General features: G+C 51.2%; 1 protein-coding gene across 6 annotated transcripts in view; it reads left to right on the top strand.

Moving 5' to 3' along the window:
* ATP8B2 (ATPase phospholipid transporting 8B2) overlaps window positions 1–22,192 on the top strand; it is a 40,110-nt gene extending 17,918 nt beyond the window's left edge. For 4 of the 6 annotated variants that reach the window (XM_053278330.1, XM_053278329.1, XM_053278328.1 and 1 more), the window contains 17 exons: window positions 162–358; window positions 3,789–3,997; window positions 5,492–5,535; window positions 6,239–6,404; window positions 7,225–7,413; window positions 7,707–7,822; window positions 7,993–8,157; window positions 8,844–8,955; window positions 9,868–9,973; window positions 10,812–10,956; window positions 11,875–12,058; window positions 13,212–13,435; window positions 14,581–14,664; window positions 15,249–15,479; window positions 16,146–16,284; window positions 17,654–17,784; window positions 19,179–22,192. In XM_053278330.1, coding sequence (XP_053134305.1) covers window positions 162–358; window positions 3,789–3,997; window positions 5,492–5,535; window positions 6,239–6,404; window positions 7,225–7,413; window positions 7,707–7,822; window positions 7,993–8,157; window positions 8,844–8,955; window positions 9,868–9,973; window positions 10,812–10,956; window positions 11,875–12,058; window positions 13,212–13,435; window positions 14,581–14,664; window positions 15,249–15,479; window positions 16,146–16,284; window positions 17,654–17,784; window positions 19,179–19,484 — 2,748 coding nt within the window. In that variant the 3' untranslated portion in view covers window positions 19,485–22,192. Of the gene's footprint in view, window positions 1–161; window positions 359–3,788; window positions 3,998–5,491; window positions 5,536–6,238; window positions 6,405–7,224; window positions 7,414–7,706; window positions 7,823–7,992; window positions 8,158–8,843; window positions 8,956–9,867; window positions 9,974–10,811; window positions 10,957–11,874; window positions 12,059–13,211; window positions 13,436–14,580; window positions 14,665–15,248; window positions 15,480–15,867; window positions 16,073–16,145; window positions 16,285–17,653; window positions 17,785–19,178 lie in introns of those variants that run through there. The other 2 variants (XM_053278331.1, XM_053278332.1) reach the window with 2 other exon arrangements.
* Window positions 22,193–22,686: the final 494 nt, after the last annotated feature.

The following is a 22,686-nucleotide window of genomic DNA, read 5'->3' as shown; positions in this document are numbered from 1 at the left end:
GTACTGTCTGCTCTGGCCAGCAGCAACATCTCTGCCCCAAAGGCCCTACAAACTGGGATAGTGAGGGACATAATGCAGAGCAGGACTCCCAGAGGTTCAGCCTTGCTCTTAACCTGGTCTTTTGTGTGTGTGTGTTTCCTTCACTCCTCAAACCGCGACAGATCTTCGGCTTCCTGGTGTGCATGGGTGTGATTCTGGCCATCGGCAACTCCATCTGGGAGTACGAGGTGGGCACCTGCTTCCAGATCTACTTGCCCTGGGACGAAGCTGTCGACAGTGCCTTCTTCTCTGGCTTCCTCTCCTTCTGGTCGTACATCATCATCCTCAACACCGTCGTCCCCATCTCTCTTTATGTCAGGTAAGGATTGCGGGGCGGGGGGGGCACCCTTCAACTTCCTCTCCCCCCGCATTGCCCCCGCAGCATGGGAAGACCAGCCAGGGGTGTGCTAATAATCCACTACGCACTTTTGTGGACTCAAAAGCATATTCTGCAAACTGGGAAGAATAATACGAATATGACGAATATTTATATGCTGCTTTTCAGCCAAAGTTCCCAAAGTGGTTTAGATAGCTAGCTAGCTAGCAATTAATTAATCCACCAATCAGTTCAATTGATTGATTGATTGATTGATTTCTAGCTAGCGAGCTATCTAAACCGCTTTGGGAACTTGGGCTGAAAAGCAGCCTATAAATATTTTCATGCTGCGGTTTTAATATTGGGATTTGTACACCACCTAGAGATTATTTTAAATTGAGTAAAACGATATGGGCCTTGTATGATTAGGACTTCTGTAAGGATATGAGGAGAGCTGCTCTTGCAGGTCGTGAGCATTAATTGTCCCCTTTTACTAAGCAGGGTCTGCCTTGGTTTGCATTTAGAGGGGAGACTATGGGTGGACACGGTAAGATATTAGGGGTTGGGGCCATTAGCTGAGTTGGATGCAGAAGGTCTCAGGTTCTATCTCTGGCAGCATTTCCGGGTTGGGCTGGGAGAGACTCCTGCCTAAAACCTTGGCGATCTGCTGCCAGTCAGTGTTAGTAGTAATGGTCTGACTCAGTATCTGTCTGTCTGTCTGTCTGTCTATCTATCTATCATATTTTTATACCACCTGACATGTAAATCTCAAGGTGGTGTACAAATCCCAACACTGAAATCACAGCATTAAAATCCTAACATTAAAACATAAGGCAGCTTCCTGTGTTCCTACAATAACCGAGATCATGTATGTGAACGCAGCCCTTAACACACAGTCGCTTGCTCATCCTTGAGTGCAGTATTCATATCTCTATAGTCTTGGTCTTTCTTATTGCCTGACCTGCTGTTATTATTATACCCATTTTGCAGATGGGGAAAGGTTGAGGTGGAGAGAAGAGCGGCTTAAGGGATTGAATCTGGGACCTTCTGCATGGAAACGCGCTTTTAATTAAATACTGTTTTAACGTTGTTTTAAAATCTTAAATGGTTGTAATGTTTTGACTTTTTCTGTTTGTTTTGTTTTAACTAATATTTTAACTTTTGCGGGGGAGGTTGTCGTTTATTTTGTGTTATTGACATAAGTTTTGGGCAGTATAACAAATATGTTAAATATTAATATAAGGGAGGGAGGGCGTTTGCGGCTGAGTCGAGATTTGAACCCGAGGCCTTCCTGGCTTGTGCCTATTAGCCACCGTTGCCCTCCCTGGGGCCCCTGTTTCTGGCTGTGTTGCTGAGCGTGTGGGTGATGAACTCCAGTACATCACACCCATTGGGTTCATTGCAGAAGGACTTGGGGGGCCGTACGAAGGGCAGATATTGAGTGGGTAGCTGGGTGGTCTTTTCGGTCTGGCGTCCTCTGTTTTGGTTTGAAAACCCTTTTCCCCAGGCCTGGCCCATGAGCCTCCCCGATGCTAACCTCACCCTCTCCCTACAACACTCCTCTCCACCCCATAGCATGACCCGATCCCCCTGCCTTTTGGGTTCCGCGTTCTCCCCTTTTCCCTGCCTATTTGCCTGCCTCCCCCTGTTCTCTTTCTGTGCCTCTCTTCTTTTTAATTTTCTCTTTTCTTTTGACTTCTCCAGCATGAATTTCTCTCTCACTCATAGTCCCCAGGTAAGAGCATGCACCCTCCTCCTGTTTCAGCCACTGCCCCCCACTTCCAACTTCGCTCGAGCCCCACACAGGGTATGCAGTGAGAAGAATCCAGTTCGAGTTCAGCTCTGGCTCACTGGAGGAGAAACAACAACAAGAAGCCTCTCTGAATTAGTTTTGGGGTCCAGGTTTGCTCATCATCTCAGCCACCTCCCAGAGAGTAGGTGGAGTGTGAAGGATGGTGATGAAAAGGATTCCGCGGCTCCGTTCCCAGCCCGGTACTTAACAGCTGGGTGTTTGTGTGTGTGCGTGCATGTGTGCTTTATACCTCGAGGTATACTTTTATATCTCTTAACACAAAATAGTGGCTCTATTAAACATGCTTGGATTGGGGGTGTTGGAGAAAGTTGGGGGGGATCTCGCCCTCACCTTTCCTGTGTGTGTGTGTGTGTGTGTGTGTGTGAAAATGAAGTGTGGATTGTTGGCAGTTGTGACTGTGGAACACCCCCAGCGGGGTTGCCCTTTTTCTGCAGACGGGAGGGAAAGCAAAGTGAGCTCTTTTATCTGGCAGTGACGGTTTCGCTAGCTGCATTAGCTAAAAAGAGCCTCCATGTTCAGAGACAGTCTGCCTGTAAGTAAAAGATGCTGTGCGTGTCGGAGGGGAAACGGGCATCTTTATGCCTTGCTTCTGAGCTTGTGGCTGGCTGGAAAGCTAATGTTTGTTGCCCTGGGTTGGTTTCATGAGCCAGCTGGTGTGATTGGTACCATCTAGGGGAGGCCTGCTCAACTTTGACCCCTCCTCTATTATTCATTCATTCATTCATTCAGTTTCTCTACCGCCTTTCCAAAAACAACTCAGGGCAGTTTACACAGAGAAATAATAAATAAACAAATAAGATGGCTCCCTGTCCCCAAAGGGCTCACCATCTAAAAAGAAACATAAGATAGACCCCAGCAACAGTCACTGGAGGGATGCTGTGCTGGGGGTGGAGAGGGCCAGTTGCTCCCCCCCTGCTCAATACAAGAGAATCGCCACGTTAAAAAAGTGCCTCTTTGCCCAGTTAGCAGGGGTTTAGGGAGACGGATCTAGGGAGACATATGCTCATTCTGTGTTGGCTGACAAGGATTACACCTCTAGTGATGGGAAGCAGGCGATTAGCATGGCAAGGTTTCCAGCGTGCTGTTCTGCTTCTGTTGTGTCCTGACCGTCGGGCCTGTAGTGGCCAAATTTGCAGTGCCGTTTTAGACACTTCTGAAAGTTTCAAAAACACAAACCCTGCTGCCAGAAGTGATCCGTGTTGTCAGAGGAACGGGAACGGAAACGTCTTGCAAAGATGACTCCCTGGAGAGAGTGCAACCGTTTCCTCACTGTTAACCAAACCTCGACTCTCACTAACCCTTTGCTCTGTGCACAAATGAAGGCAATTTTACCCGAATGGTTTTGGGGGTCGGGTCGGGCTGGAAAAACCCAGGGAGCTGCAAGTGCAGCAAGACTGTCACCTGCTCTGTATCGTCCTCTCTAACGGGGTAGACGTTGCCGAGAATCTCCACGAGCAACCGTTCCTTGAGATGCTGCCCGTGGCCGAAATCCGTGGGCCTGGCTCGTGCACGATTCGCCATTCGTGCTTTTCGGGGTGGCCAGGCACAGCGGGGCTTGGCGTTGGGGGTCTGGATCTCTCTGGGCCCCGCTTCTGACCTCTCTCTCCCCGTTCTGCACAGCGTGGAAGTGATCCGTCTGGGCCACAGCTACTTCATCAACTGGGACAAGAAGATGTACTGTTGGAAGAGGTGCACGCCAGCCGAGGCCCGGACCACCACGCTGAACGAGGAGCTCGGGCAGGTGGAGTATATCTTCTCGGACAAGACGGGCACCCTCACCCAGAACATCATGGTCTTCAGCAAATGTTCGGTCAATCGGCACAGCTACGGTAAGCTGGGAGAGCGGGGAACGGAGCACCGTGAAGTCACTCTCCAGACACACCAGGGCGTTTTTTCACACAGGGCTTTTCGCTCCCATCTCCTCCGGAATGGAGGGGGTGCGTTCACATATCGGCCAGATTTACCCCAAAGCCCCTGCGAGCTCTCGGGGAGCACTTCACACACGATTCGGGTTTTTCATAGCACATTAGAGTGTCGCCCGATTTTATATCCCGGGTTTAAAAAAAAGTCCGCTTTCTGCATCAGTTTTTTTGGGCAACTTCGAACTTGCAGTAAAGCCTTTCAGTAAACTCATGGTAAAACCTGCTGTGTGAAAAATGCCCTGCGGGTAGTCACCTTTTGTGGAAGGGCGGGATAAAAATGGGATTGAATTATTTATTGGTCACGTTTATACCACCCAGTCAATAGGCCTGGGTAGTTTACATCCACTAAAAAATTTACTTCATTTACCTGAATCCGAAACCAGGTTTTCCCCAAGTTCTTTGATGTTAAAAATGGGAGAGGAAGTATCTTAAATTCAGAGTACTTTCCCTTTTGGGTAAATAGAGCTATGAACTTTTCTTTAAGGGGGGGTCGTCTTAAATTCAGAGTTGTCTTCAGTTCAGGTAAATATCATAAAAGCAATCAATATAACAAAAACACAAGCTAAAACATCTTAAGACATTTTAAAAACCACCCAGACTTTTTTAAAAAAAAGGTATCTTAACAACTCTCTTGGATAATCGTGGCTAGGAGGGTGAGCCATGAATCAAGAGGTTCCGAGTTCAAATCCCTTCTCTCTCAGGAACTCACTTGGTGACCTTAGAATTGCATCCTTTTCTGCTCTGCAAGACTCAAAGTCTTCTCAGCATTTGAGAGCAGCTGTTTTTGCCTTTCGTGAAAATTTCCCTGACCTTATGACTGAAGAAATTGGCCCAGTTGGTAGATAAGGCGAGTTTAGAACCAATGCAGCAGCAAGTTCTTGCCCATGAACTTGCTAAATAGCAAGGCGTCTTCCCTGTCTCTCTTCCACCCTTGGCCTCCCTCATGGCCAATATGCGGGCAATCACTAGCCTTCCTTAAAAGATTGTTGTAAGGGGTCCCTACCAGATAGTGTTTGTGAAGCGCTTGGATCTTTTAACAGTGTTGTATGAACGCTAAGGATTCATGATTAAAAAGAACAGTTTGATCTCAACTCTTGGCTTATCATCAAGATCGTTGCCTCCCTGATGCCGCCTTGTACATTCACAGGAATGTAGGAAGCCGCCTTCTGCTGAGACAGACCTTTGCTTGGTCCTTCGAGCTCTGTATTGTTTGCCTTGATTGGCAGACGCTCTCCAGGGTTTCAGGCTCAGGGGTCTTTCCCAGCCTGACCTGGAGATGCTGATCTTAGGGCGTCCTGCGTGCCAAGCAGATTCTCCACCCCTAAGCTACAGTTCCACCCCCGACTTTTCTTATAAAAAGTCATTATAAGAAAATAACTTCTTGTTTTCCCCTCCTCCTAGGTGATGTTTTGGATGTCCTGGGTTACAAGGCAGAGCTTGGGGAGGTAAGAACCGTGGGACCTCAGTAATAGGACGTGTGGTCATAAAGAACAGACTGTCTGACGGTCTAATCCCCTGCCTTTTCCCTTACGGGTTTGTCTGTTTAGGTGGTATGTTTACAGGCAGGGCCTTATTGCTGTGAATTTTATGTTTGTGCAGCAGCTTGCTTTTTTGACACACGAGAAACTTCATCTTATATCTTGTTTCCAAAAGAGCTGGAGCTGTTATGATCCTTATGGATGCATAACCAGAGCACCTGCAGGCGAGAGGGGGGTAGTGGCAGACTCAGGGTAACCCTCAGATATCTCAGTTTCACCAAAATATGAAGAGAAAACCCCTTAGAGGGCAAAAATACCATAAATGGCCGCAATGTAACTCAGTGGAATGGAATGTTTGCTGACTCAAGAGGGAAAGTTAACAGACAACCAGGTGGGTGGAGCTAGTGGCAAGGAGGGGAGGAAGGAGGGCTTGAATAACAGGAGTGGGAAATTTATCAGCTTGAATACTCCTTCAAGGCAAGCACAACCTCTTCTGCCTCTGAGGGGGAAAGATGCCTAAAACGTTCGCCAGGCACAGGCTCAAGGGAACATGTGCAAACCAGGAACATACTTCCAACTTTTTGTGGCAGGTCCATACTTGTTGTTTGCATCGCTGCGAGTGTTCAGACTTTTCTTCTCTCCACCCCCACCCCCCACGTTTGATTTCCAGAAGACAGAACCGGTTGACTTCTCCTTCAACCCCCTGGCTGACCCCAAGTTCACCTTCTGGGACACAGGCCTCCTGGAGGCGGTCAAGCTTGGAGACCCACATGTCCATGAGTTCTTCCGCCTCCTCTCTCTCTGCCACACGGTCATGTCGGAGGAGAAGAACCCAGGTTGGGATTGGGGCCTTAACTCAGCGGGGTGCTGAGGGTCAAGACGCAGGGGGAGGAGAGTCTGCTGGGTGGCCTGCAGGGGTGGGTGGGACTCATTGCCACTGGCACCTCCTACCTGGAGATCCTGCCAGGGAGTGAACCTGAGAGCTTCTGCGTGTACAGCAGGTGCTTTACCATTGAGTAATGGCCCCATGTCACATTATTGATTAGCATCTGTTAAATGTATTTATTCGTTTATTTTAGAAAGTGTAAAAAAACAAAAAACAGAACTCGCTAAGATGTGTGCCAGTTATTTCTGGTGTAAATTTGCTAGTTAGGTACATAGGAACCTAGGAAGCAGCTTTATACTGAGTCAGACCCTTGGTCCATCTAGCTCAGGATTGTCTACCCAGACTGGCAGCGGCTTCTCCAAGTGTGCAGGCAGGAGTCTCTCTCAGATCTATCTTGGAGGTGCAGCCAGGCAGGGAACTGGGAACCTTCTGCCTGTGAGCAGGCAGGTGCTCTCCCCAGAACAGCCTCCTCCCCTAGGGGGAATATCCTACAGTGCTCAGATGTCTCCCATTCAAATTCAAACCAGGATGGACCCTGCTTAGCAAAGGGGACAGTCCCTGCTTGCTACCACAGGACCAGTTCCCCAGTATTTTGTTGGGTGGGTGGGGGGAAAGTGGGTTAGGGAGAGGAATTCTCATTGAGGATTTGCACTGGGAAATCAACAGAGCGGTAAAAAGACTTCACCAGAGTAGCGCATGGATTTCCTCTCTCGTCTAGGCTTGACCAGACCCTTTTTGTCCTCTCTCCTTTATCCCCCCTCTCCTGACAGGGGAACTGTATTATAAAGCCCAGTCCCCAGACGAGGGAGCCCTGGTGACGGCTGCCCGCAATTTCGGCTTTGTGTTCCGCGCACGCACCCCCAAGACGATCACGGTGCAGGAGCTGGGACGGCCCGTGACCTACCAGCTGCTCGCCATTTTGGACTTCAACAACGTCCGCAAGCGCATGTCTGTCATCGGTGAGGAAAGAGTGTGGGTGGCGGGGAGCTAGTTTGGAACCCTTAGCGTGTATGAAGCTGCTGTTGACGGAGTCCAGCTCTTGGCCCGCCCGCCTCTGCCTTGTCAGCTCTGACTGGCAGCAGCTCTCCAGGCAGAGATTTCCCCCAGTGCTGCCACCTGAGATCCTGCGTCCTCCTTTCTATTAATTTTGTCTCTTGATACCCGTCCTCTGAGCGTAATCACGCCTCCTCCTGTTTGAACTTGCGATGTTGACTCCCCCTCTCCTCCCCCCACCCCCAAATGCACCCACCAGTACGGAACCAGGAGGGGCAGATCCGACTCTACTGCAAAGGGGCGGACACCATTTTGCTGGAGAGGCTGCACCCGGGCAACCAAGAGCTGTACAACGTGACCACCGACCATCTGAATGTGAGCACGGGGGCGGGCTGGAGGAGAGGCGGAGGGCGGGCTCACTGGTTCGTGGAAGCCAATTGCCAGCACTTGGGGGCGGCTCTCTTCCCGCCCCCCCTTAGAAAAAAGAGGAACCTTTGAGAGGGAGGCACAGCCGCCCGTCTTGACCTTTCTCGGCTCACTTCCAGGAATACGCCGGCGAGGGTCTGCGCACTTTAGTCCTCGCCTACCGGGACCTGGAAGAAAGCTTCTACGCCGCGTGGGCTGAGCGCCTCCACCAAGCTAGCGGGGCCAGCGAGGGCCGCGAAGAGCGGGTGGCCCGGATCTACGAGGAAGTGGAGAACGACATGATGGTAGGCGGGGCTTACAGGGTCCCCTCTAAGGTGTCTGCCTCTCTGCCACAAGAGGTGCCTAAGGTGTCTGCCTCTCTGCTACAAGAGGTGGTGACAGCCAACAACCTGGATGGCTTTAAAAGGGGTTTGGAGAACTTCATGGAGGAGAGGTCTATCAACGGCTACTAGTCGGAGGGCTATAGGCCACCTCCAGCCTTTCAACCAAAGTTCTCAAAGCGGTTTACATAGAAAAAATAATAATAATACATGAATAAAGATGGCTCCCTGTCCCCAAAGGGCTCACAATCTAAAAAGAAACATAAGGCAGATACCAGTAACAGCCACTGGAGGGATGCTGTGCTGGGGTTGGAGAGGGCCAGTTGCTCTCCCCCTGCTAAATGTAAGAGAGTCACCATTTTAAGAGGTGTCTCTCTGCTCAGTTAGCAGGGGTATTTAACATATGTATATACTGCCAGAAACTTAGATCTCTGGGCAGTTTAGAACAAAACATCACCAATTAAAACAAAATTAAAACAAAATTGAACACAGTGTTAAAAACTACAAGTCTAATTCCAAGCCTGGGTGAACAAAGGTGTCTTAACTGCCTTTTAAAAAAGTTGTCAGAGATGGGGAGGCTCTTATTTCAGCAGGGAGCGCATTTCTGTTTAAAAAATATTTCGTTGTGTATCATTGTTCTGTTCTTTCAGCTGCTGGGAGCTACGGCCATCGAGGACAAGTTGCAGCAGGGAGTTCCAGAGACCATTGCCCTCCTCACACTGGCAAACATCAAGATCTGGGTGTTGACAGGAGATAAGCAGGGTGAGTGGGCACATTCAAAGCTTGGGGGTGTGTGGGTCGTTGGCTTGTTTATAGTTCTGTTTCTCTGCTGCCTTTCCCATCCCTGGGCGGTTTACAAAAATCAAGATGCAAGAAAACTCCATCAAAATCACATAAAACAATAAGAACCATGAAAAACACCCCAAAGGACATAAAAGACCCCAAGGGCATCCAGGAACTGAAGAGATGCTGCCAGTCAGAGTAGACAGTACTGAGCTAGCTGGACCCAAGGGCCTGACTCTGCAAAAGGCAGCTCCACTGGTTGATAAAGAGGTTTGATATCCAACCCTTATTTTGGGAACGAGACTAGTTCAGCGGCAAAGCGCCTGCTTTGCATCTCGAAGGGCCCAGATTCAATCCCTGGTATCTGCTGGCGGGGCAGATACCCCACGATCGTCATCCCTTTGAGCCCACCTCCAGCTTCTGAGGCAAGATACCAGTCACTAGATACCGGCTGCAGGGGAGCAAGAGCAGGAGAGAGGGCCTGCCCCTCTCAGCTCTTACCTGTGGGCTTCTCTGGTGGGCCCCTGTGGGAAACAGGATGCTGGACTCGATAGGCCTCCTTGGGCCAGATCCGGCGGGGCTGTCTCTTACGTTCTTATGGCTGGGAAGGACCTCCACTGGATACCTTGGAGAGCTGCTGCCAGTTCGTGAAGACCGTCCTGCCCTAGAGGGACCAAGGATCTGACTCAGTAGAAAGCAGCTTCCTGTTATGATTACGCTTAAAATATTCTGGGCATGCTCCCTATATTTACCACCGCACCCCACCCTTTGGTTCAGCCCTGCCGTTCAAGGTAGGTCCAGGAACCCTGTTCTTAAGCCTAGCTCAGGGGCGAGAAGTGCCTCGCCGACCCCGTGCTCAGCTGTTCCCCTCCCCTCCCCTCCCCTCCCCAGAGACGGCTGTGAATATTGGCTACTCCTGCAAGATGCTGACCGATGAGATGACGGAGGTCTTCATTGTCACGGGGCACACGGTCTTGGAGGTGCGGCAGGAATTGCGGTGAGTGAGCGGATGAAGGCCGGGGCCGGGCTCAATCATTGTGTTGCGGACTCCCCAGAGCAGGGGTGGGCAGAGATCAGAATGGCAGAGCCCGCAGGGTGGGTGCTAGAACCCCGATTTCTGCCGGCCAGAGCCTGGTGCAAAGTGTGGCTTGGGGCTGCCAACGGGGTCAGGGCGCAGCTCAGAAGTGTGCTTCCACACTTCCTGCGTGCACGGAGGACATCAGCTCCCATGATCCATTAATTTTGACTCTTGTTTTTCATGGCTGCTGCTGGGATTTCCTTTGCTGTTCCGTTATTGTGTTTACCAGTTGTAGTGGTTATTGAAAACATTTCCCTTTCGGACACTCCCCAACATGGGTAGGAGGGATACAAATATTCCGAATAAACACCGATCACCATAGGGAACCCCTAGGAAAAGTTCAGTGGTGCACCCACCTCACTCCTGAAGCCCCTAATCCAGGAGTGCACAACTTCAGTCCTTCAGTTGTTGTCGTATTACAAGTCCCATCACCCCCAGCCACCGTCACCAATAGCCAGGGGTTGATGGGAGTTGTAGTCCAGGAACAGCTGGAGGGCTGGAGTTGTGTAATTTAATCAGTGCAATACATCCCTGTTTTAAACTTTTTGTTTTTGTTTTAACTCATGTTTTGCTTTCTGTTTTTGTTTTGTTGTGAACCGCCCAGAGACGTACGTTTTGGGTGGTATAAAAATATGTTAAATAAATAAAATAAGTAAATACAGTAAGTAATCTGGCCCTGGAGTTTAGAAAGAGCGGGAACGTTTGCTCTTCTGTTGAGTCTGATTTCTGCCTTTCCCCGCTTCTCCTCCGCGGATAGAAAGGCCCGTGAGAAAATGTTGGACTCGTCACAGCCCCTGGGGAACGGGTTCACCTACCAGGAGAATCTCCCTGCCTCCAAGCTGACGTCGGTGCTGGAGGCCGTCGCTGGAGAATACGCCTTAGTCATCAATGGGCACAGCCTGGTAAGGGGGTGAAGTCTTCACAGTGGTGGTTAGAGAATGGAACCTTCATATGCAGTGATCGTCTCTCTGAAGGTCTGATGCTAGAGACAGAAGACAGGCTTTTGCTGTCAGCTTAGGCAGGGACCCCAAAGCACCCCAACTGTGTCGTTAGGAGCATAGGAAGCTGCTTTATATGGAGTCAGGCCCTTGGTCCATCTAAGTCAGCATTGCCTACACTGACTGGCAGCAGCTCTCCAAGGTTCCAGGCAAGAGTCTCTCTCAGCCCTGCCTGGTGATGCTGCCGCCAGGGACTGAAACTGGGACCTTCTGCATGCAAAGCAGATGCTCTTCCCCTGAGCTATGACCCCATTCCCCATGTTCCCGCTTCCCTTACCTCCCTTTCTTGGACGGGGGGCCTCTTTACAGCGCAACTTGCCCACAGCTCTGCAGGTAAACTGTCATTTAGCTAATTTCATATGTACACCTTGCTTTCTTCTCTGTCGTGCTAAACTTTCTGTTCTTGGTTTGTATGATCCTGTGATTTCTGATGCCGGTCTCGGACTGTAACGAGTACTTCCAAATCTGCAGGTGGCAGGGAAGTGATTCCTGTTAGCTCCTGACTTCTTAACATTTTGGCTGGCCCCTTTTCCCAGGGCACCCGCCGGGGATCGAACCCCTCACCTGGCCTGCCGCCAGAGGTTCTGACTCAAGGCGCTATACCAGCCAGCATGTTGGCTATTCTGCTATCTTCCCCCTACAGGGGTGAAGAAATGTTGGCTTAGCTTATCAGCCAGACGAAATATCTTACTCGCCAAGTAGAATGTTGGTATGTTGCTCATTCTTCACTCGCCAGGGATCGTTTTTTGCTCTCCATAGACTAGTAGACTAGTGGATTTCTGCAGCCCTGTCCCCAACCGCCCCTCCCTCCCTTCCCCGCAGGCACACGCCCTGGAGGCCGACATGGAGCTGGAGTTCCTGGAGACGGCGTGCGCCTGCAAGGCGGTCATCTGCTGCCGCGTCACCCCCTTGCAGAAGGCCCAGGTGGTGGAGCTGGTGAAGAAGTACAAGAAGGCCGTCACACTGGCCATTGGGGACGGAGCCAACGACGTCAGCATGATCAAGAGTGAGTCCCACCCCTGGGAGCAGATCTGTATGGCTGGCATGGGGCAGTGGTGAGATAGATGGTCAGACTAGGAGACTAGGCACGAGTTCAGATCCTCCCATGGAGCTCACTCTGTGCGACCTTGCGCCAGTCTCCCTTACAGGATTAAGAACATAAGAACAGCCCAGGCCCAAGGCCCAAGTAGTCCAGTACCCTGTTCCCCACAGCGGCCCACCAGATGCCCCTAAGAAGCCTACAGGCACATGGTGAGGGGAGGGCATGCCCTCTCTCCTGCTGTTGCTCCCCTGCAACTGGTATTGAGAGGCATCTTGGAGGCTGGAGGTGGCCTATAGCCCTCAGTCTAGTAGCCCTTGATAGATCTGCCCTCCAGGAATTTATCCAAACCCCTCTTAAAGCTATCCAGGCTGCTGGCAGTCACCACATCATGTGGCAGAGAATTCCACAAGTTTATTATGCCTTGTGTGAAAAAGTACTTCCTTTTGTTGGTTCTGAATTTCTTGGGAATCAGTTTCATCGGATGACCCCCCCGGTTCTAGTGTTATGAGATGGGAGAAAAGCTTTTCTCTCTCCACTCTCTCCACACCATGCCTGATTTTATTGACGTCTATCATGCCTCCCCTTGTATGCGTATTCCTTCCTTTCTTATGCCTTATTTTGTTTTCCTTTGAGAGCTTTTTTGTTAAAACGCAATATATACATATTAATAATATGTTTATTATATTATATTACAGTATATAATAAGTTGCATTGTACTCCTGGGAGGAAAGGCAGGATGGAAATATGAAATATATATTTTATTGTTATTATTTTTATTATTAATAATAATTAACAACAACAAAAACTATGGATCTGCAACAAAATGTTTCAGTATATCCCTGAGCCTGTGCATGAGCATGAAGGGAGTTTTAGGCACCTTTTCCCCTCAAAAGCAGAAGGGACTATAACTGTTTTGAGGGACTGTCTTCAAGCCGAGAACTTTCCTCTCCTTTCCTCCACTCCTTGCCACTGAGTTCCATTAGCTCTGCCCACCTGCTTGTCTGTTAAGTGCCAAATAAGCCCGCGAACATTCCGCTCCTGTAGTGTGCTCCTGGGGCGGGAGTTGGGAATCTCAGCTTGGCGTGTGCAACCTGACACCCCGTCTGCCTTCCCACAGCGGCCCACATCGGCGTGGGCATCAGCGGCCAAGAGGGCATCCAGGCGGTGTTGGCTTCCGACTACTCCTTCTCGCAGTTCAAGTTCCTGCAGCGCCTCCTGTTGGTCCACGGGCGCTGGTCCTACCTGCGGATGTGCAAGTTCCTCTGTTACTTCTTCTACAAGAACTTTGCCTTCACCATGGTGCATTTTTGGTTCGGCTTCTTCTGCGGCTTCTCTGCCCAGGTGCTGCTCCGGGGGTGGGGGGGCGAGCGGGGATGGCTTCATTACTCGGGTGTAACTGCTACTCCCTGGTCTGTTGCTCTTAGTCGCGAGTCAAGAATTCAGCCCCGCAGTTGTGCTTTGGAAGGGAGCCGAAGAGCAGGGTCAACGGGCACGTGAGATGGGCTGCCTTGTTGCAGCTAAGCAGGTCTTGGCGTGGCCAGTGCCTGGGTGGGACCAGTGTGCACTCTAACGAGGATTCCCAGAGGTTGTGGACTCCAACTCCCATAACCCCCCAGCAAAAGCCATGGCAGCTGGGGAATCTGGGAGTTGTCCACACCATCTGGGAATCCTTGTTAGAGGGCACACTGCCTGGGAGACCTGTGTATGCCTCCTTTGCGGATGGAGCCGTAGCTCAGGGTCACTCCTTGGCAGCATCTCCAGATAGGGCTGGGAAAGGCCCCTGCCTAGGACCCTGGAGAGCTGGGCGCTTTCCAGGTTAGCCACTCAAAAGCAGCCAAATGCCTCGTTCCGGCAAACCGCATTCAAACATAAAACCTGCAGGGGGAGCAGTCTCACAAAAAGACTTGCAACCCGAAAAAACCAACACTTTCTTACACGGGATATACGACGTCCCAGCTCTATATCACAGCGATTACATCCGAAACAAGGCACTGGCAACGCGAACAGCACCCTGTTGTCCGTGTAGGGACTGCCGTGTCACGAGGCAGGAAGTGTGGAAGCACCCTTCCGAGATCCGACCTGACCCCATGGCAGGGTCTGATCTGGAAAGCGCCCCACTGCCAGACAGAGCCGAAAATCCTGAGCCCGATGGACCCCGAGTCTGACACGGTGTGCGGCAACTTACTGTGTTCCTGCGGATGAGGAAAGAGACCATCCCTCGGGTGGGAGAGCACCCTTTGGCATGTCGAAGGTCCCGTTCGAAGGAGCCCAGGACGGAACCTGGCATCTCCCACCGGCAAAACTGCTCCATGGGCCCTTTCCTACGGCTCCTAAATCCTGGAGCTGGATTTCTTTCTATAGGGGTGGTCTCTGGTGGAAAGGGTTGCAGAGAACCCGAGCGCCTGGGGTCTCGAGACCAGAGTGGGGCATCTCCCCCTTTTCCCTCTTGCTCCTTCTGACGCTTACTTCATCCTCTCTTTCCCAAGACCGTGTACGATCAGTACTTCATCACGCTTTACAACATCGTCTACACCTCGCTGCCTGTGCTCGCCATGGGTGTCTTTGACCAGGTCAGTCTAAATTCTGTTTTAGTTCTGTGCAAGGGCACCCCAGCGCCACCCTTTCCAGCAACCATCAGAAGTCCTGTGTTTGCTCAGGTTTAATTAGCCCCCTATGATGTGGGGCCAGGGCAGATTCGTGGGATACACACTTAAAAAAACAACAAAAAACCCCACCATAGCTTGACTTCCCACTCCAAGAGTGTTCAAGGTGGCATTTTGAAAAGTGAGCGGGGATTTTCGGGGTGCTGAGTCCTGCCCCTGCTCATGGGCAAATTCCATGGGATTCGGGGTCAGGAGGAGGCGGAAGGGGAAGAAAACGAGGCCAGGGAAAATGGGAAGAGGAGCACTGGGAGATATTCCCCTCAGGGGGTGGGGCCGTTTTGGGAAGAGCATCTTCTTGCTTGCATGCAGAAGGCTCCCAGTCCCCTCCCTGGCAGCATCTCTAAGATAGGGCCGAGAGAGACTCCTGCCTGCAATCTTGGAGAAGCCGCTGCCAGTCTGTGTACCCAGTCCTGAGCTAGATGGACCAAGGGTCTGACTCAGTATGTGGCAGCTGCCTCTGTTGCAGTGAGTCCTGCTTTCTTCTCTTCCAGGATGTGCCTGAGCATCGCAGTCTGGAGTACCCCAAACTGTACGAACCCGGGCAGCTGAACCTCCTCTTCAACAAGCGGGAGTTTTTCATCTGCATCGCCCAGGGGATCTACACCTCCGTCTTCATGTTCTTCATCCCATACGGGGTCTTCAGCGACAATGCCCATCTTGCCGATTACCAGTCCTTCGCCGTCACTGTGGCAACCTCCCTCGTCATTGTTGTCAGTGTCCAGGTAGGACCTCCCCTCGCCTGTTTTGATTTCTGCTCCTGGCTAGCAGGGGGGTATGCACAGAATTTGGGAGGGCTGGGTACCAGAGATGGGCCTTTTCGGCAGTGGCCCCTTATCCGGAGACTTTGCTCCCCAGGAGAGATGGCTTCTTCCTTGGCTGTCTTTAACGTGGTGATTCTCTTTATTTATCAGGGGGAGAGTAACTGGCCCTCTCCACCCCCAGCACAGCATCCCTCCAGTGACTGTTGCTGGTGTCTGTCTATGTTTCTTTTTAGATTGTGAGCCCTTTGGGGACAGAGAGCCATCTTATTTGTTTGTTATTTCTCTATGTAAACCACTTTGGAAACTTTTGTTGAAAAGCAGTATATAAGTTGTTGTTGTTGTTGTTTAGGCAGGGCAGTCTTATTCCAGAAGGTCTTTGACGCTGTGGCCAGAGTTCTCAAACTTGGATCCTCAGATGCGGTTGGACTACAACTCCCATCATCCCCAGTGACGCCTGGGGACCCGGGTTTGAGAACCCCAGCTCTGTGGCGTGATGCAGGTCTCTGCAAGACCAGTGAGTCGTGTGGATGAAGGGCAGAGGTTTGCAGGGAAAGGGTAGCCAGAAGCAGCTGTGCATTTCCTCCTCCACCCAGGGTGCCCTGCTGACCTCCCCCTGACTCTCCACAGATTGGACTAGATACCGGATTCTGGACGGCCATCAACCATTTCTTCATCTGGGGCAGCCTAGCTGTTTACTTCGCCATCCTCTTCGCCATGCATAGCGACGGCCTCTTCCAGCTCTTCCCAAACCAGTTCCGTTTTGTTGGTGAGTGTGAAGCCCGCGTCTCTGTTTCAGAACATTAGAACAGCCCGGCTGGATCAGGCCCAAAGAGGCCCATCGAGTCCAGCATCCTGTTTCCCACAGTGGCCCACCAGATGCCTCTGGGGAGAGGAGGGCATGCCCTCTCTCCTGCTGTGACTGCCCTGCAGCTGGGAGTTGTTGGCAGAGGAACATCTAGGAAATTTTGGAGCCTGGACCTAAAGGCTTTTGGAGCCTCCACCCCACCCCCTCACTGTAAGTTAAGCATCATCCCCCTACACACACACACATGCACACACACACACCGTGACACACACAGTGTTTTGAACACATGGATTCTTGAGTGCACAGACAGCAACTGAACTCACAAGGATGGAAGAATATAATCCTTTAGCTTCTTTAGCTTTTTGTCATTTTCAGTTGTAATTTGAACCTAATCGTTTTATTTATTGATTTATGGTTAGATTTCTATACCGCCTTTCGCTAAAAACAACCCCAAGGCGGTTGACAAAAGTTAAAACACATAATAAAAATAATTTGTGGTTTTTAATCTGACTTTTTAAAACATCTAGTTAATTTTATTACTTTTATTGTATCTGTGTCTATCTTCTTGTTGTGAGCTGCCCCGAGCTGTACTGCACTGGAGGGGCGGGGTATAAATATTTTAAATAAATAATAAATAAAACAGGTTTGCCCACCTCATGGCACAGTGGGGAAATGACTTGATTAGCAAGCCAGAGGTTGCTGGTTCAAATCCCTGCTGGTATGTTTCCCAGACTAAGGGAAACACCTATATCAGGCAGCAGTGATATAGGAAAGATGCTGAAAGGCATCATCTCATACTGGGCAGGAGATGGCAGTAGTAAACCCCTCCTGGATTCTAGCAAAGACAACCACAGGGCTCTGTGGCTGCCAGGAGTTGATATCGACTCAACGGCACAACTTTACCCTTACCTTTATACTTCTGCAAATATGCGTCAGCAGAAACATTCCAACACGCAACTTAAGCATATCCCCATCCCAGACATTTCGTTCCACACTCCCCGCCTCTGCCTCTAAAGCAGAGGCCACACTTGCCCACCCAGCGTGGCGACCACACCCCCTGGGACAGACTAAAGTGGATTTGGGGGGCCCCCCAGGGGCTGTGGAGGCCCTGGACTTTGGCCCGGAAGTCCAGGGGTAAGAGCCCCTCTGGCTGTTGGGTAGGAAGGGAGGTGTGTGTGCTCCGGCACGCTCACGGCACCACTTTCTGTCTCACGGGCAAGTTGATTGCTAGTCCTTCTGTTGCCCAAGTGCACGGCACGGCGGGGAGAATCGCACCCCTCTTGCTCACCTGCCTTGCGCTCTCTCTCCTCTCTCTCCTCTTCCTGTCCAGGAAATGCCCAGAACACACTAGCCCAGCCTGCCGTGTGGCTGACCATAGCCCTCACCACCGTCGTGTGCATCATGCCTGTGGTCGCCTTCCGTTTCCTCAAACTGGACCTGAAGCCGGAGCTCTCGGATACGGTGAGTTTGGCAGGGTGCAGGCGTGTGAGAGACGACTCTTTCAGCCTAGCCTGTCTCCTAAGGCTGTTGTGAGCCGCACAGAGGGACCTCTTGAGTTCCTTGGAGAGTGGACGGGACGCAGAGGCAATGAGTGGATATGGCATGAAATTGACACAATTATGCGAACTGGCGGAATTGGAGTGAAGATTTGTTCACACCTGGAGCAGATGCATATGCCTGCTGGATCATGCCCAAGGAAGCCCATCTAGTCCAGCATCCTGTTTCCCACAGTGGCCCACCAGATGCTACTGGGAGCCTACAGGCAGGAGTTGAAAGGGGCTTGCCCTCTCTCCTGCTGTTACTCCCTTGCAACTGGTACTCCGAGGCTTCCTGCCTTTGAGGCTAGAGGTGGCCTTTAGCCCTCAGACTAGTAGCTGTCGATGGGCCTCTGTCTCCTCCATGAAGTTATCCAAATCCCTCTTCAAGCCATCCAGGTTGTTGGCTGTCACATCTTGTGGCAGAGAATATTATTAATAGTAATAACATACCTTAATAATATTCCATAAACAATAATGTATCAGATAATATTTACCCTTTTCCGGGGTCTGACATGATATCATCTGTACATCGCCAGACACCTAAGGTGCAGATTTCAAAGCTGTATCGGAGAAACGTCACTGGAGATTGAATTGTGATGCTCCACAGCTTTTAGCTTCTTAATTATGAGTTTTTGTACTCTTGTCCCTGGCTGATATATTTCCAACGTCGTAAAATTTGTGAAATCCTACTAAATTTGACAAAGATTTTATACAAAGAAATGCAGTGAAGAAATAAAAGTGGGTGCAAATTTCCAGCAAGTTTAAAAGAGCAAATTAAGAGATTTAGAGGAGGCATTTAGACATGTATGCTTTTATTTTTTGGGGAAAAAAATTATATGCTGCTCCTTCGGACAGCTTACAGTAAAAGAGTAAAAACACAATATCCACCGTAAAAGAATAAAAACAATATATTTTATTGCTTTTATTATTTTACGGTGGATATTGTGTTTCTGCTCTTCTTTGTGTCTGTGGATATGATGTGCTCTTTTTATTTCTTGAATAAAACCCAATAAACTAATGTCATAAAACAGAATAAAAGACAGTGGCAATAATATAGTCCTTTGCAAGGCAAAACAGCAGTCAGGACTGAAAACTAATTGGCAGTGAAGACCCCATTACAGCCAGTTTTTAAAAGCTACTTGGAAAAGGAGGTTTTAAAAATTATTTTTAAAGCTAAGAGAGGGCGACTGATGAAGCCCCTCTTGTGGGAGGGAAGGGAGTTCCAAAGTTATTTTCATGCGATATATTCTTGTTGACTCTTCCTTGTGTGCTCTCTCTCTCTCTCTCTCTCCCTGTGCTCTGCAACTTTCTCCTCAGGTGCGCTATACGCAGTTGGTGCGGAAGAAGCAGAAGACTCAGCACCGATGCATGGGCCGTGTCGGCCGCGTCAGATCACAGCGCTCGGGCTACGCCTTCTCCCACCAGGAGGGCTTCGGCGAGCTTATCATGTCCGGCAAAAACATGCGCCTCAGCTCCCTGGCGCTCTCCAGCTTCAGCGGCCGCCCCAGCACCAGCTGGATCGAGACTTTGCGGAAAAAGAAAAGCGGGGGTGGCGACGGCGGCGGCAGCAGCGTTGCCAGCAGCCCGAGTGGCGGCGGGCCTGACAAGACGCTGAAGGTGTGAGGAGCCTGGGAGGGTCCCGGATGGGCAAACACAGAAAAAGGTGGACTCTCGGCCTGGTGGGAAGGGGCCACCCCCGGGCCGGAAACAGGCCACCGCCACTGGCCACTTCTGGGTGGATCCAGCTGCCGGTATAACCAGAACAACCCGGCGGATAGTGGCACAGCCCGCTTGCTGGGTGGGGCGGATGGGCGCGACTCTCCACCCCCTCTCCAGACAGACGGACATCACCTTCACTGTTGTGTGGAAGGGGTCTTTTTAACCCAGTCATATCTACCGGCCCCGGAAGCGCGACCTTTTCTCCCCGAACCGCCTACGAATGTATCTACCTGCAGGCACGAGAAGGTTGGGTGCAATGACGCGTCGGAGGCCAGAGTCTCACGAGGGGAGACGCCGGGGAGGGGTGCCTGCCCCACTCTCCCCCCCCCACACACCTCCTCACCTCTCCAATTGTGCGTGGGTTTTTTTTTAAAAGAGAGAGAAAAACTAAAGGACAATCCATGTTTACAAAGAACAATTTTTATTTTTCCCCCCCTACCCACTTTGGCCCCGGAAGTTCCCAGCCCATGCCCTCGGGCGCCGAGAGGTGGGATTCCAGGGACGAGGCGGAAATGGCGGGTCGTGGAAAGCTTTTGTGCCTGTGTGAGGGCCATACCAAGGACGCCGATCCTTGGGAGGAAGAAGTTGCTCGCTGGTTCAGTCGAGATGCCCGGCTCCTTGGCATGTGGACTCCTTATCTGGGGGCGGGAGGGCGTGATCTCGGGGAGTTTAGTTTCTTTGGAAAACACCGGATGGCTTCTATTACCACCACCCCCCACGCGCCATTTTGTCTCATCTGCACCCATCGCCGAGGCTCACACCCTGTCACCGCCAACTGGGGCAGGAGAAGAAAGGAAAATATTATTTTTATATACAGAACGTCAGACTGCGGCTTGCAAGGAACTGCCTCCTTCCCATCCCTGAGTGCCACGGCCAGGGTCCTGAAAGGGAAAGTGGTCCCGAATCTGTGGCGGGCCGGCCAGCCGCCAGAGCTAACCAGACAGGGAGAATGTTGAGCAAAGAACAGCTGTCCGGTGAGCAGAGACGAGCCTCCTTCAAAGTGCGGGGGGGCTGCGTAGTGGTATTTCGGAGGAACCCGACCTATCCCCGAGCCAGACCCGTCTGCCAACTTCTCTGCAAAGCTAAATCGGCTTGCATTCCCAACCCCATCCCAACCCCCAGTTCAGTAGCTGGCTGTTCTGGGTCACGTTCCTACTTCTCCGGCTGTAGGGAAACTTTGGTTTCATTCATGCCTCACGGAAGGGGTTGTGTGGAGCGTGTCCACCGCTGGTCCGTTTCTGGAAGAGGTGGTGGGAAGTGTGGTGTGAGAAGCTGTCCTTCCCCTGGGGCATTTCATGACCTGTCCCGACAGGATCTTGTTTTTCTGCGTCCCCTCTCCGGGTTTTTGGCTCTCCCTCCTTTTTAGCAAGGGCAGCAGAGGTGGGTCGTGGGCACGAGGCTTTTATCAAATGTGCCCTCTTCTCTGCGTAGTGGTGAAGCAGGCATACACATTTCACCTCCAGATTGCGCATGATGCGCTAGCAGAGGCGTTCCACACAGAGGCCCCGTTCTCAGAAAGCAAGATTTCAACATGCGTCGCTTCTTTGACAGCTTAAATTCTTACCCTGCTCTTGGTCTGGGCCGACCCCCCAGGCCACTGTGTGGAACACCAGTCGCGGATGTCGTCACGTCTGTGGTGGCCAGGAGGGGTGTGCGTGCAAGCGTGTGCTTGCACCATTACCCACGAGATCCCCAGTCTGGTAGCGGCATGAACCAGGCCCTGCAGGAAAGGATTGGGTACAGCCGAGTGATACCCAAAGGATTGCTCAGCCTGTGAAAATCCTAGCTGACAATTTTTTAAAATATACACTCAGCTACAGACGGTCAGTGCAGCCAGGGACAGGAACAGAAGAAGCTGCCTTCTACTGAGTCAGACCCTTGGTTCATCTGTCTCAGCATTGTCTACCCAGACTGGCAGCGGCTTCTCCAAGGTGGCAGGCAGGAGTCTCTCTCAGCCCTATCTTGGAGATGCGGCCAGGGAGGGAACTGGGAACCTTTCCCAAAGTGGTCCCAACCCCTAAGTGCTCACACGTGTTGTCTCCCGTTCAAATGCCAACCAGGGCCACCCTGCTTAGCAAAGGGTTATGCTAAGGGTAGTCATGCTCACTCACTACCACCAGACCAGCTCCCCTGGGCATCGACAGAAACCGTTGAGAATAAGGGAACGCCGGAAGCTCAGTTTTCTCCGGCCTCGATTCCAAGCTCTGCTAGGTGACCTCTGGCTGGCCCCCTCCCCACTTCTCCAGTTCGGGAAGGTCTTCAGTGGGCTCTCCCTGTCGGAAGCTTCGTCACAATTTCAGAGGCTACGGGGAGGGCAGCGTCGGAGGGCCATGATTCGGGCAGCGGCTGCCGCCCGCGTCTCACCCAAGGCGGATTTTGATACCAAAGAGGAAATGTTCGTTTGGGGTAGGGGCGGGGGGTGGTGGTGGTGTCCGGTTTGCTGCGGCCTGTCTTATTTTTCGTGAGAGGGGATTCACAGCAGGGCAGCCGTGCCGGGCAGGGACCGAGGAACATTCCGTATAATTTATTACATATTTCTATACTTGCCAGAACTGTATCATTTTATGAGTATAAAGATAAATGGCATTTTCTTAAAAAACAAAAAATCCAGACGTTTGTGGCTTTTGTAAACCTCTGTCGTGGCGGTGCCGTTTTCTGCTTGGCCTCCACCAAGGCTGGTCCTGAAGTGGCAGCATGGTGTGTAGCCGATAGAGCTTTGGAGGAGACCTGGGTTCGAATCTACCTCGCTGAGTGCCGTGCGGACGCTCCCCATCACTCCGCCTAGCCTACCTCACAGGGTTGTTGTGAGGATAAACCGGGAGAGAAACAACCGTGTATGAACTCCTTAGCACAAGGGTGGGATATGCATTAATTTCGTAATACTATTGATAAAATAGTAAGTGGGGATCATCAAACTTCAGCACCAAGTTTAGACCCGTTTTCGCCTCTGCATGAAAGTGAATGCAGACCTGCCTGGACAGGAAGGAGTTAAGCATCTGAAAGGACAAAAGACCAGTTTGGAAATGGTGATCCAGTTTGGACCAGCTTGAATGTTGTGGCGTGGGGTGGGGGGGGGGCGGTCAGGAAAGAGAGCGTGTTGCAGTTA

The sequence above is a fragment of the Hemicordylus capensis genome, chromosome 14 (genome assembly GCF_027244095.1).
Source record: "Hemicordylus capensis ecotype Gifberg chromosome 14, rHemCap1.1.pri, whole genome shotgun sequence".
NCBI lineage: Eukaryota > Metazoa > Chordata > Lepidosauria > Squamata > Cordylidae > Hemicordylus > Hemicordylus capensis.
Note: the sequence above shows the minus strand (reverse complement) of the source record. Positions and strands in the feature narration are given on the sequence as shown.